This window comes from Oryx dammah, unplaced genomic scaffold (assembly GCF_014754425.2).
Source record: "Oryx dammah isolate SB20612 unplaced genomic scaffold, SCBI_Odam_1.1 HiC_scaffold_28, whole genome shotgun sequence".
NCBI classification, from domain to species: Eukaryota; Metazoa; Chordata; class Mammalia; order Artiodactyla; family Bovidae; genus Oryx; species Oryx dammah.
This window is the reverse complement of record NW_024070212.1, coordinates 91,751,074-91,765,456: the sequence shown is the minus strand read 5'-3', so window position 1 is coordinate 91,765,456 and position 14,383 is coordinate 91,751,074. Positions and strand designations below refer to the sequence as shown.

Here is a 14,383-nt window from a genome sequence, read left to right as displayed (position 1 = left end):
CTGAACTGAAATGAATATCAAAACCTCATGGTAACCACAAACTGAAAATCTACATACACAAAAATGAAAATGGAATCCAAATACAACATTAAAGTTAGTCATCAAATCACAAGACAAGACAACGAAACAGTTCAGTCACTCAGTCATGTCTGACTCTTTGCAACTCCATGAACCACAGCATGCCAGGCCTCCCTGTCCATCACTAACTCCCGGAGTTTACCCAAACTCATGCCCATTGAGTCAGTGATGCCATCTAACCATCTCATCCTCTGTCATCCCCTTCTCCTCCTGCCTTCAATCTTTCCCAGCATCAGGGTCTTTTCAAATGAGTCAGTTCTTTGCATGAGGTGGCCAAAATATTGGAGTTGCAGCTTCAACATCAGTCCTTCCAATGAACGCCCAGGACTGATTTCCTTTAGGATGGACTGATTTCCTTTAGGATGGACTGGTTGGATCTCCTTGCAGTCCAAGGGACTCTCAAGATTCTTCTGCAACACCACAGTTCAAAAGCATCAATTCTTTGGCACTCAGCTTTCTTTGTAGTCCAACTCTCACATCCGTACATGACTACTGGAACAAAACAGGAAGGGAACAAAAAAGAACCTACAAAGCAAATCCAAACCAATTAAGAAAATGGCAATAGGAACATATATACTGGTAATTACCTTAAACATTAAATGGGTTTAGTGCTCTAACCAAAAGAAATAGAGGTGAATGGATACAAAAACAAGATCCATATACATGGTATCTACAAGAGACCCACTTCACATCTAGGGACACATACAGACTGAAAGTGAGGGGATGGAAAAAGGAACTCTGTGCAAATGTAAATTAAATGATAGCTGGAATAGCAATATTTTTCTCAGACAAAAGAGACTTCAAAATAGACAAAATAAAACAGCCAAAGAAGGACACTACATAATGATCAAGTGATCATTCCAAGAAGAAGCTATAACAATTGTAAATAAATAGTTACCCAATACAGAGCACCCCAATATATAAGGCAAATACTAACTGTCATTAAAGGAGAAATCAACAGTAATGTAATTAATAGTGGGGGACTTAAAAATACTCCATTTATATCAATGGACAGATTATCTAGAAAGAAGATTAATACAGAAACACAGGCCTTAAATGACACATTAGACCAGACCACCTTCACTGACATTTAGAGTATCCTTTCAAAACGAGCAGAATACACACTTTTCTCAAGAGGCCATGGAACATTCTCCAGGATTAATGACAGGCTGGGCCACAAAGTAAGCTTCAGTAAATTTAAGAAAATTAAAATCATATCAAGCATCTTTTCTAACCACATTGCTATGAGATTAGGAATCAATTATAAGAAAAAAACCCTAAAAAACACAAATACATGGAAGCTAAAGAATATGCTATTAAACAATCAATGGATCACTGAAGAAATCAAAAAGGACATAAAAATTACCTAGAGTCAAATGAAAATGAAAGCACAATGATCCAAAACTTAGGGACATGATAAACGCAGTTCTGAGGAATTTATAGCAATACAATCTTACCTCAGGAAACAAGAAAAATCACAAATAAACAACCTAATTTTATGTCTAAAGCCAACAGAGAAAAAAGAATAAACAAAACCCAAAGTTAGTAGAAGGAAAGAAAGAAAGATCAGAGCAGAAATATAAACAAACAAAATCAATAAAATCAATGAAACAAAAAGCTGATTCTTTGAAAAGATAAACAAAACTGATAAACCTTCAGCCAGACTTTTCAAGAATAAAGAGCTTAAATCAACAAAATTAGAAATTAAAAAGGAGAAGTAACAATAGACACCAGAGAAATACAAAAGATCATAAAAGACTACTACAAACAACTATATGCCAATAAAGTAGACAACCTGGAAGAAATGGACAAATTCTTAGAAAGGCACAATCTCCTAAGACTGAACCAAAAAGAAATATAAACTTCCAATAAACAAAAGTCCAGGACCAGATGGCATCCCAGATTAATTCTATCACTTAGAGAAGAGTTGACACTTATTCTTCCGAAACTATTCCAAAAAAAATGCAGAGAAATGAGTACTTCCAAACTCATTCTATGAGGCCATCACCACACTGAAACCAAAATCAGACAAAGATACTACCAAAAAAAGAATTTATAGGTCACTATCACTGATGAACATAGACACAAAAATCCTCAACAAAAAAATACTAGCAATCTGAATCCAACAATATATTAAAAGGATTACACACCAGGATCAAGTGGGATTTATACCAGGAATGCAAGGATTTTTCAATATCTGCAAATCAATCAGTATGATACACCACATCAACAGATAGAAGAATAAAAGCCATACAATCATCTCAACAAATGCAGAAAAAGCTTTAAACAAAATTCAACACCTATTTATGATAAAAACTCTCCAGAAAGTGGGCAAAGAGGGAACATACCTCAACATAATAAAGGCCATATATGATAAGCCTGTAGTTAATATCATACTCAGTGGTGAAAAGCTGAAAGCGTTACCTCTTATATTTGGAACATGACAAGGATATCTGTATTCTCACCACTTTTATTAGATATAATTTTGGAAGTCCCAGCCATGACAAATCAGAGAAGAAAAGGAAATAAAAGGAATATAAATTGGAAAAGAGGTAAAACTGTCACTGTTTTAGATGACATACTATACACAGAAAACCCTAAAGATGCCACCAGAAAACTATAAGAGCATATCAATGAATTTGGCAATGGCACCCCACTCTAGTACTCTTTTGCCTGGAAAATCCCATGGACAGAGGAGCCTGGTAGGCTTCAGTCCATGGGGTTGCTAAGAGTCAGACACGACTGAGAGACTTCACTTTCACTTTTCACTTTCATGCACTGGAGAAGGAAATGGCAACCCACTCCAGTGTTCTTGCCTGGAGAATCCCAGGGACGGGGGAGCCTGGTGGGCTGCCGTCTATGGAGTCATGCAGAGTTGGACACAACTGAAGCGACTCAGCAGCAGCAGGATATAAAATACACATAAACCTTGCATTTCTATACACTAACAAACAATGAAAGATCAGAAGGAGAAACTAAAGAAACAATCCCATTTATCATCACATCAAAAAGAAAAAATTACCAAGGATTAAGCCTACCCAAGGAGAGAAAAGACCTGTACTCTGAAACTATAAGACACTGATGAAAGAAATCAAAAATGACACAAACAGATGGGAAGATATACCATGTTCTTGTATTGGAATAATCAATATTGTCAAAATGATTATCCTACCCAAGGCAATCTACAGATTTAATGTAATCCCTATCAAATTACCAATGGCATTTTCTACAGAACTAGAACAAAAAAAATCTTAAAACTTGAATGGAGACACAAAAGACCCAGAATAGCCAAAGCAATGTTGAAAACAGAGCTGGAGAAATCAGGCTTCCTGATGTCAGACTATACTACAAAGATACAGTCATCAAAATAGTATGGTACTGGCACAAAAACAGAAATACAGATTAACAGACCAAGATGTAAACCCCAGAAATAAACCCATGCAACTATGGTCAATTAATCTATGACAAAGGAGGCAAGACTATACAATGGAGGAAAGACAGTCTCTTCAACAAATGGTGCTGCAAAAACTGCACAGCTGCAAGTAAAAAAAAAATGAAATTAGAACATTCTTTAACACCATACACAAAAACTGATTAAAGACCTAAATGTATGACCTGATACTATAAAACAAGTTAAAAGGAAAACACAGGCAGAACACACTTTTACATAAGTTGCAGCAACATCTTTTCTGAGCCGTCTCCTAGAGTAATAGAAATTAAAAAATAAACAAATGTGACTTAAACTCAAAATCCTTTGCACAACAAAGGAAACCATAAACAAAACGAAAAGACAACTCACAGAATGGGAGAAAATATTTGCAAATGATGCGATGGACAAGGATTAGTCTCCAAAATTTACAAACAGCTCGTGCAACTCAATTAAAAAAAAAACAATCCAATCATAAGAAGACATATAGATGGCCAAGAGGCACAAGAAAAGATGATCAACACTGCTAATTATTAGAGAAATGCAAATCAAAAACTACAGTGAGGTATCATCTCACATCAGTTAGAATGGCCATCATCAAAAAATCTACAAACAATAAATGTTGGAGAAGGTGTAGAGAAAAGGGAACCCTCCTACACTACTGGTGGGAATATGAATTGGTACAGACACTATGAAGAACAGTATGGAGCTTCCTTAAAAAACTAAAAATAGACAAATTGAGAGAGCAGCATTGAAACATATACACTGCCATGTGTAAGACAGATGGCTAGTGGGAAGTTGCTGTATAACACAGGGAGCACAACTGGGTGCTCAGTAATGACCTAGAGGCACAGATGTGGGGTGGGGGTGGGAGGGAAGCTCAAGAGGAAGGGTACGTATGTATACTTATGGTTGATTCACCTTGATGTATGACAGAAACCAACACAACACAGTAAAGCAATTATTCTCCAATTTAAAACTAAATTAAAAAAAAACAAAAACAAAGAGAAACTAAAAACAGAGATACCATATGATCCAGCAATTCCAATCCCGGGACATATATCGAGAGAAAATCATAATTCAAGAAGATATATGCACCCAAATGTGCACTGCAGCACAATTTACAATAGCAGACATGGAAGCAACCTAAATGTCCACTGACAAGTGAGTGGATAAAGATGTGGTACATACATACAATGGAATATTAGCCATTAGAAAGAACGAAATAATGCCATCTGCAGCAACGTAGATGGACCTGGACATTTTCATACTAAGTGAAGAAAGTCAGACAGAGAATGACAAATATCATGTGATATTGCTTATATGTGAATTCTAAAAAAAAAAAGATACAAATGAGCTTATTTACAAAACAGACTCACAGACTTAGAGAATGAACTTATGGTTATGGAGGGGCAGGGGGAGAAAGATAGATTGGGAGTTTCGGATTAACATGTACACAATACTATATTCAAAACAGATAACCAACTGTATGTATCTGTACAAGGACCTACTGTATAGCACAGGGAATGCTCAATAGTCTGTAATAATCTAAATAGGAATTTAAAAAAGAATAGCTACATGTATATGTATAACTGAATCACCCTGCTATATACCTGAAACTGATACAACATTTTTAATCAACTATGTTCCAATATGAAATCAAATTTTTTTTAAAAAAGAAGAAATATCTGAAGATACAAGCAGATTTATAGATATGGTAGCAGAAAGTTGAAGAATATCTATTTAATACCATCTCTGCCTCAAAAGGACAACATCCAAGTGTGAGAAAGGCAGAGAAGAAAGATGAGACAAAACAAATTGGGCACTGAATTTTGAGTAAAATAAATAAAACTTGGAATAGTCCCTATTGAATGGGAGACAGAGGTAACTAAAGAAATGTAGTAAGAATGTAAGATAGTACTGAAAGTCCAGTTGAGGCTGGTGAACATTAATTTATAGTTGTGCTATAAACTGCTTAGCTTTAAGACTTTTTTCCATCGGTGCTTAGTCCAAGCGTAAAGAGATGGTGGATGGCTGAGTTCATGTAAAGTTGAACCCACAACAACGCAAAAGAAGGACAATGGTACAAAGAATATAAAGTATATGCCACAGGTAGACCAAGGAACATGAGTTAAATGGAGAAGAAAAAATGAAAACAGAAGGTAACTGACACATTAGAAGAAAATGGATTAATATGTCAGAGAACCTAATGAATAGAAGGATAGTTGAAATGGGGATATTTCAGTGAGCAAGAAAGGTGAAAGTACAGAAAATATACTTGGTCTTCATTTTCATTAGAATCTAAGGGGGTGAAACACATGTATTCTACATGCTGTTATAATCCTAGTACATATCAAAGAAATAGGTACAAACCAGGAATTCAGTATGTGTTGAAAGAATGAACTTTACTATGGAAAATATTAAGCATGAAAAACTATATAACAAGGTTATTTTTCTACAATATCAGAACACTGATACCAACTTAAATGTCCATTTAAGGAGAAGAGTTAAACTGGTATACTCAAGCTCTAAAATACAATATATTGACTTTTAAAGTAGAATAAAGCAAATTAAAAGATGATTGGGAGAATCATAGGCTCCTTCTGATAGGCTCTTATGCCAAATCACATTCAAGAGGACTTTGCGTTAGTATTTCACTAAAAAGTCTGACTGTATGAAGCTGCTAGGTTTCTACCAAACACATGCATGCACACAGACTAGTAGAATTTCCATGATTTTCAAGTAAAACACTTTATCAGTGCGCCACCATATTTGTTCTGATTTGACTGTGCTTTTTCATTTATTGCTATTTTAATATATTAATAAAATTATCACTGTATTTTCCTTTTGTTAGATATTTTGCTTCTACATGACTTTTGTGCCATTTCAAATTTTACTGTTATTTTATTTTGATTACAGTTATTATCACCCCCACTGCCTATGAATCGGGACTATCAAAAATGCTTCAAGGGAAAAAAGCTCTAGACTTTCTGCTTTTCTCACCCCAACAAGAAAGAGTGATGAAACTGAACAAGATCTAAGATATTCATTATGCAATAACAGAGACATTGTTTCTCTTTTGAGATTTCTTCCTTCTTTCTCTGTGAGACTGTGGTATCCTCCCATTAGAAAGCAACCTAAACCAGGTAAGACCAAGAGGAATGGGGGACACTACAACCCCCAGTTCAGGTAAAAGGAATCCTCTTAGTTCCATGCCATTAGTTCAGCTTACCAAGGGCAGTATCACAATTAAAGCAGAAGCCTCAGCAAATAATAAAGTTTTATCAATACTCTGGGCTTCCCCGGTGGCTCAGACAATAATCTGTCTACAATGCAGGCGACTTGGGTTTGATCCCTGGGTTAGGAAGACCTCCTAGAAGAAGAGAATGACTACGCACTAGAGTATTCTTGCCTGGGAAATCCCATGGACAGAGGAGCCTGGTGGGCTACATACAGTCCATAGCATTGCAAGGAGTCAGACATGACTGAGCAACTAACCCTTTCACTCTCACATTGATACTTTGGTACTGACTTCTCTGTATTTTCACCAAGATTTCAAGAGATAGAAGAGAGGCAGTAGGGAGCACCTCAGATTCAAAATTAAAGGATCCTGAGTCCTATCAACCCTCACTTATTTAACAAATGCTTATTTGATGCATCCTATGTGCCAGAAATTATGACAAGCACTGGCAATATGATGGTAAACCTCACAGACATGGCCTCCGTCCTCATGGAGCTATACAGTCTAGTGGGAGACAGAATTTAACAAATGGATTAAAAAAGCAGATCAAATATAGCCAATAGATATCTCACTATAGACTATGGTAAGTGCAGTAAGAAAAGACAGAGGGAGTTATAACCATCTTTTCCCCTATTCCTAACACCAACTTGTAACAGGATTAGGTTTCTTATACTACTAAAAAAAAAAAAAAAAGTTCTACAGGAAAACAGAAAAGACTCATGAATTCGAATTACGTAAACTTACAGCTTCTCTGCCAATGAGTGGGTAAAAAGGGGTACCAAAAAGTTTCCTTCCATTGATAAAGGCTTTCATGATGAAATTGGTCACTATTGAAGAAAGAAGAAAAACAATGAAGATCCAGACCTTAATGTGTAAGAGCTTTAAAGCAGGGTATTTCTATATTTAAAACTTACTTTTTCTAGAAACTCCAGCACCAAGGTTATGATTCAAATCAAAAGGGTCTAGAAAAGAAATATTTTATTCTTTAATTAAGAAGTTCGTTGTAACATAAATATACTTAGTAACCATAACTAGAGTCTAATACTAAGTAACACAGACCAAAGTCAGAAATTATTTTTTTATAATTACAGATTAAAGGATGGAAACTGATAAAAAAAATACAAAAGGAAATATCTTCCAAATTCTAATGTGTTTCAATTTCCCTCTCAATTTCATTAGCCAAATAAAATTCTAGCTTTTCAAAGGAAATTTGCTGTATGACTCAGAGAACTCAAATTCAGATTCTATAACAACCTAGTGGGGTAGGAAGAGTGAGAGGTGGGAGGAAAGTTCAAGAGGGAGTGGACTTATGTATACTTATGGCTAATTCACATTGATGTATGGCAGAAACCAAAGCAATAGTATAAGGCAATTATTGTTCAATTAAAAATACATTTTTAAAATTCTGCCTTTTGTCTTGTTTTGCTTTGTTTTGTTCCTAAATTAATATCAGCTGAATGATTACCTTCAATGGCAATACATTTGGATGTCCACTGCTTCTCAAAAGTTGTCAATAGTTTTTTCTGCCGAATACTAATTACATATTCTTTGAAATCAAATTCTTCAGTATAGAAGCGAAGCAGTCCCAACCAAAGCTCTCCTAATGTTTCTGTGTTCTTTCCAAGTGAAGGTAAACGTTTTTTCTAAGGTGAGAAGAAAAAAAGGAGTGACATATCTATACTTATCCAAAATATAGATCCCAAATCCAAGTAAAATTATTAAATTATGCAAATCCTAACATGTAACAGTGAACATTCCACAACATAAAAACTAAGAAGAAATTACCAGTTCTTCTGTTTTATCAAAGAAAAAAGCATTCCATCCATCAACCATTCTCTGTGGAATCTGTTTTCCATCAAAGATCTGCATTAAGAAAATCAATTTTATTATTAGATTTCAAGTCATCCAACTCAAAGCCTAAATACCTTCACATCATTTTAGAATTTACATATAATAGACATATTGAAATATTTATTCCAAAAGGAACATGTCAAGATGGTATAATTTGATGTCAAGTTATTAATGAAAATGAATAAAATGTATCTGAAAGACCAACACTGGGAAAGGATATCTTGAGAGCACCAGACTCTCCAAATGATACATTTGATGTTATCTATTTGGTCTATCAAAACACATCCAGCCCAAGTTTAATTAAGTAAAACTAAAGAAAAAATAAATGAAAATGGTATTTTCATCAAAGGATCACAGATGCAGAAATCCGTAAGAGATAATACTCATTGACTGTAAAGCTTAAGGAAATCAAAGAAGCTGTTGTGGGGAACAGCTCTAGTACCTTTAATCAGTTATGTGTATCAGATGAAGCTGAAAAGGGCCTGGACACTGATTCTCTTTTAAATAGAATATTAGATAGCTTTTCTTGACATTTTGATAAATATTGTGAAATCTTCATGATTAATTATGAATAGTAATTCCCTGTCCTAAGGAAAGGGGGGAAGATAATACTAGTCTACTAGAAGAATTTCATAAGATGATTGTACAGGTACAACTGACCTCTATAAGCAATTTTGAGACTTATTTCTTATAGGAGCTTTAAGAAAGAGATGCAATGAAGTAAAAAGCTGGGATAAGTGTAGAGTCAGCAGACCTCATTTCTAGTCTTAGTCCTGCCAAGTAATAATTCTGGACAAGACAATTATCCTTCCAAATCCTCAGTTTTCCCAATGGAAAAAAAAAGATTAGATTAATTAGGTCAGTTGTTTTCAAATTTTATTTTTCTTTCAAACTGTTAGAACCCCTTCCTAAAATGGATTCTTCTTGGAAGTTCAACAGTAAAACAGAGGTACTCTGATAAAAGCCTGAGTGGAGAAAATTACAGCCTATCTGTTCCTTCCTCCACTCCTCACACACACTTTAAAGAGCTTGTAGAGCTTGTCAGGGCTTCCCTGGTGGCTCAGACGGTAAAGAATCCGCCTGCAATGCAGAAGACCTGGGTTAGATCCCTGGGTTGGGAAGATTCCCTGGAGGAGGGCATGGCAACCCACTCCAGTATTCTTGCCTGGAGAATCCCCATGGACAGAGGAGCCTGGTGGGGTCGCAAAGAGTCGGGCATGACTGAGCAGTCTGACTAACCACAGAACTTATCAAAATATACTTTAAAACCACTAGATAAGGTGCTCCCCATGGCTCCTTCCATTTTAAATGAGACAGTTAATTATAAAATTAACTGCATGTCTGTCCCTCTAGTTTCACTCTTAGGTTTAAATTCCTTGTGGGCAAGGACTATAACTGACATCTAGAGCCAAAATTCCTACTACATCAAAGCCTGCCATATAGAGAATACTTAATACATATCTGTTGAATGAATATATTTATTCTGTAAGCATGTTTACATAAAGATCAGGTTTCCAGGGACCTAAACTAATACCTGGCCTTTTAGTATTTATATTTAATTTAAACAAACACAGTTACCAAGAATCATCTAGCATAAATTCCAACATTCCACAAATCAAAAAACAGAAAGTCCAGCAATTACAGGTATTAATATCTAAAACAAGAGACATGGAATCCTACACTGAAGGAAGGAAAAAAAAGGTTTTAAAGAGGCCAAAGTATAACATTTTGCCTTCATAGATTAAGGTGCTATTATACAAGCTGCCTCTTTAGACCTTGATTATTTCAACAGATTCCTACTTTTGAGAAATAACCAACATCCAAACCCAATCATGTTGGCTAATAACACAGTAAACTGAACCTGAGGGCTCTGGAGAGCCTTTAATCAGTGATTTGCCACCTGTTTTAATGAACTATCATGTTTCATAGTGCCTAACTTTTCACTGTTTCAGCCCTTAGAAGTACTAATATTGTCCTCTTTTTCTCTTAAACACACACACACACACACACACATATACAAAACACATCTACGTTCTCTTTCTTGTCTTAAAAATTTATCATTTATTTGGCTACATAGGGTCTTAGCTGTGGCATGTAGGATCTTTAGTTTTGGCATGCAAACACCTCGTTACAGCATAGGATCTAGTTCCCCTCCCAGGGATAAAACCTGGGCCCCCTGCATTGGGAGCATGGAGTCTTTTCCACTAGATCAGGAAAGAAGGCCCCACGTTCTTTGTTTCTTTTTCTTTCTCTCAACGCCAATCATCCTCTACTCAAGCACTCAAGTCTTCCCTCTAAAACCTCACCAAATAATATTTTAATATCTACTGGAATAGTTAAACTGTAATTTTTTAGTTGTGGTAAAATATACATAAAGCTTATCATCTTCAAGCATTTATAAGAGTACAGTTCAGTGGCATTAAGTACTTTCATATCACTGTGCAACCATCACCATTATCCATCCACAGAATTTTTCTCATCTTACACAAATGAAACTCTGAACCTATTAAACAATAGTTTCCCATGCCTCTCTCCAGCCCTGGCAACCATCATTCTACTTTCTGTCTCCATGTATCTGACTACCCTAGGTACCTCCTATAAATGGAATCATATAGTATTTGTCTTTTTGTGACTGGTTCATTTCACTTAGCATAATGTCCTCAAGGTTCATCCATTCAATTTCAATTTTTAAGCTGATGGAAGCTAAGAAAACATAGTTCATAATATCAATTGTGACTAACACTCCCTAATCTTCTCTTTGTATTAATTTTTATGTAAAAATTTACTTTTACTTACAATGATTACTAGAATACAGCAAAATCATCTTGCTTAGGAAAGCTCCTTTGACCTAAAGAATTCTGTGTTGTTGATCATGAATAACACTCAGCAGAGCCTTACTTATTATACCCAGTCACTTAAAGTCTAAGTTCAGTTACAAATGGAGTCAAAGATCATCAGCTTCATTAAACATATCCTTACCCTTAAAAGTTGATCGATGCCAATGATCAATACTTAAATGATGCCAGAGCAATGGACAATGGGGTCCCATATGACAAGCAAAAAAGGCCAGAAGCAAAAATCCATTTATCATCAGTTCATATGTATCACAAAGCCCCCCACAATCAGAGCTCATTATGATGGAAAACATTCCATGGACTGTCTCTCATTTCATCAATCACTGTCTGTTAAGCAGATAATGGAACAGTTCTTGAAGTTGGCTACAGCAATCCTACCTACAATTTTCCAATAATAATATTAATAAAGCTGCTAATGATAATAATAAAAGTAATAATAAAAGCAACCACCATTTATAAACTCCTACTTTAGCATCTACTGCATTCAAAAGCATTTGATGTCTCTGTTCCTTATATCAACACTGAAATAATACTACTCTTATTACATTTTTACAAAAGATAAAATTAAGACTAGCGGTAGGCAGCTTATTAAAGGCCACATGTTAAAATCAGGATTCAGATCAATTAACTCTGACTCCAAAATCATGTCTGCCCATTATATCATGATCTTTCCATTATATCATGCTGCCTCAATAGTTCTTCATCCACGGGTAACATAATGAGAGAACAGAGACAAACCACAAAGAAAACAAAATTTGTGTTCCATTTGGGTTAATCACAGTATTCTATCAAAGGCATAGCAAAGTATAGCAAACGGCTGCTATAATATTATTGGGGCAATTACACATAAAATCTCCAAATTTAAAGCCTTAACAAGAATTAGACTAATATAGAGAATAACCTTGGCTTTGGCAGGCTTAACTAATGCATGCAAAATTTTAAATATTCTATAGTGAACAAACTTGGTAAAAAAATAAGCATCAGTCAACATAGATTCAAGCAACTTAAACTTTTCTGTTAGAAAAGGATATTTAAATTTTTTCTCTCCCACTGTTTGTTTAAAGAGGGAAGGAAATGCTGTTAAAACCACATGGCATTCATTAGAACTTTAAAAAACTTACTAAGGCCATCTGGCACACAATATGGCTTATTAGTTTACAATATACTTCTTTGCTATGATGATCAAAGTTTACATGAAATCAGAATATGTGATTTTCCAAATAATTCTGATGGTTATTGCCTACCTCAAAATAACCACCTTTCTAAGAAATTAGACTTTGATCCACCCCAAGGCTTGCACATTTACTTTGTTCCAAGAAAGAGGAGGAACAGATGGATGATTAAGAATTCTTCTGGTTCTATTTTAGAGAGTATAAATGGGCTATAACAAGCCTCTATGAGTCACCAAATCTGAGTAAATATGAGTATAATATGTTTCTTTTGATGTATATTCTTATGCTTAATACAAATGACATGACCTTACAGAGATAAGAAAGAATTTCCTTGAATTTTTTCTCAATCAAAATTCACAAAGTTGACCAAAGTATATACACAATAAATCAAACTTCAGGCTTCCCTTCTCAAGAATCTGCCTGCAATGCAGGAAGGAAGACCCAGGTTGGATCCCTGAGATGGGAGGATCCCCTGGAGAAGGAAATGGCAACTGACTCCAGTATTCTTGCCTGGAGAATTCCATGGACAGACCACAGAGTTGCAAAGAGTTGGACGTGACTGAGTGACTAACACTAACTTTCAACAAAATCAAGCTTTACTGCCAAGCACAAGGGGGGAGAATACTCTGGAAAGAAGAAACTATGTCTTTTCATCTGAGAGACTGTGTAAGTTTTTGAATGGTTACAAATTTCATGATCAGTGGCAGCATTCTAAGACTTACAAAAATGGTGCAAAAGGTGTTCAATAGTTCTATTCCTCTAGTATTCTCTCAGGAGTCTGTACTCTCCCATAACAAACTTTCCCAAAAGTTCATTATTTGATTATACCATTAATGGAAGAAGAAAACTTGGGCCATTCATGATAGAAAAATCCCTCATGATCTCATGAACTGAGCAAGATCTACTATATTTAGGTCTATTGTCACAAGAAATGACTTTATAATTTTCTTAAACACTTACCTCTTGTAGAACTGGGATAACAGGTGGTTTTCTCTGCTGCAGAAAGTACAGCACCATAAGGATATAAGCATATGAAGATAAACTTCCCCTAGAAGCATCCCCAATGTCACATCGCTAAAAAAACATAATGATTGAAAATAAAACTTCAGAATCTTATTCCATGCACAAGTATTGGCTACCTTAAAACACCATTTTTAAACTCATCAAACTGTCAAATACCCAAAAGTTCAAAAATAAACTGTTACAGATGGTATGGGTAAATAGGCACTCTTACACATTACAGATAAGAGTATATATTAGTGTAAATTTTATGAAGAATAATTTGACAATATCAAAATTACAAAAGCACATCTCCTTTAATATATCAATTCTAAGAATTTATCCTGTAAATATGCCAAAAACACATGAAAGATTTTATTGCAGCACTATTTTAATAGCAAAATATGAGAAAGAACTTAAAAGCTCATCAGTAAAATTCAGGTTTAAAAAACTGATGACTACCCACACAATAGAATAGTATGTAACCATTAAAAAAAACAACAACAAGGAAACCCTTAGTATACTAATAGGAAATAATTTCCAATATCTATTGCTCAGTTGAAAAAGCAAAATACAAAACAACGTTTTCAGTATATTATATCCATAATAAAAAAAGAGGTAGGAAATATATATATTTGCTTGTACTGGAATAATATATTTATGGAAGGATACAGAGGAATGTTTAACACTGTTTGCCTCTAACAAGAAGCAATGGTTGGTTAGGAGACAGATGGGGAAGGGAGATTTTCTGACATAAAGG

The 14,383-nt window shown here is 35.1% G+C and overlaps 1 protein-coding gene across 16 annotated transcripts in view; it reads right to left on the bottom strand.

Moving 5' to 3' along the window:
• TUT4 (terminal uridylyl transferase 4) overlaps nt 1-14,383 on the bottom strand; it is a 136,317-nt gene that overhangs the window by 15,533 nt on the left and 106,401 nt on the right. For all 16 annotated transcript variants that reach the window (XM_040231117.1, XM_040231127.1, XM_040231129.1 and 13 more), the window contains exons 20-24: nt 13,585-13,698; nt 8,532-8,609; nt 8,212-8,389; nt 7,661-7,708; nt 7,491-7,573 (exon numbers count right to left, since the gene is read on the bottom strand). In XM_040231117.1, coding sequence (XP_040087051.1) covers nt 7,491-7,573; nt 7,661-7,708; nt 8,212-8,389; nt 8,532-8,609; nt 13,585-13,698 — 501 coding nt within the window. The remainder of the gene's footprint in view (nt 1-7,490; nt 7,574-7,660; nt 7,709-8,211; nt 8,390-8,531; nt 8,610-13,584; nt 13,699-14,383) is intronic.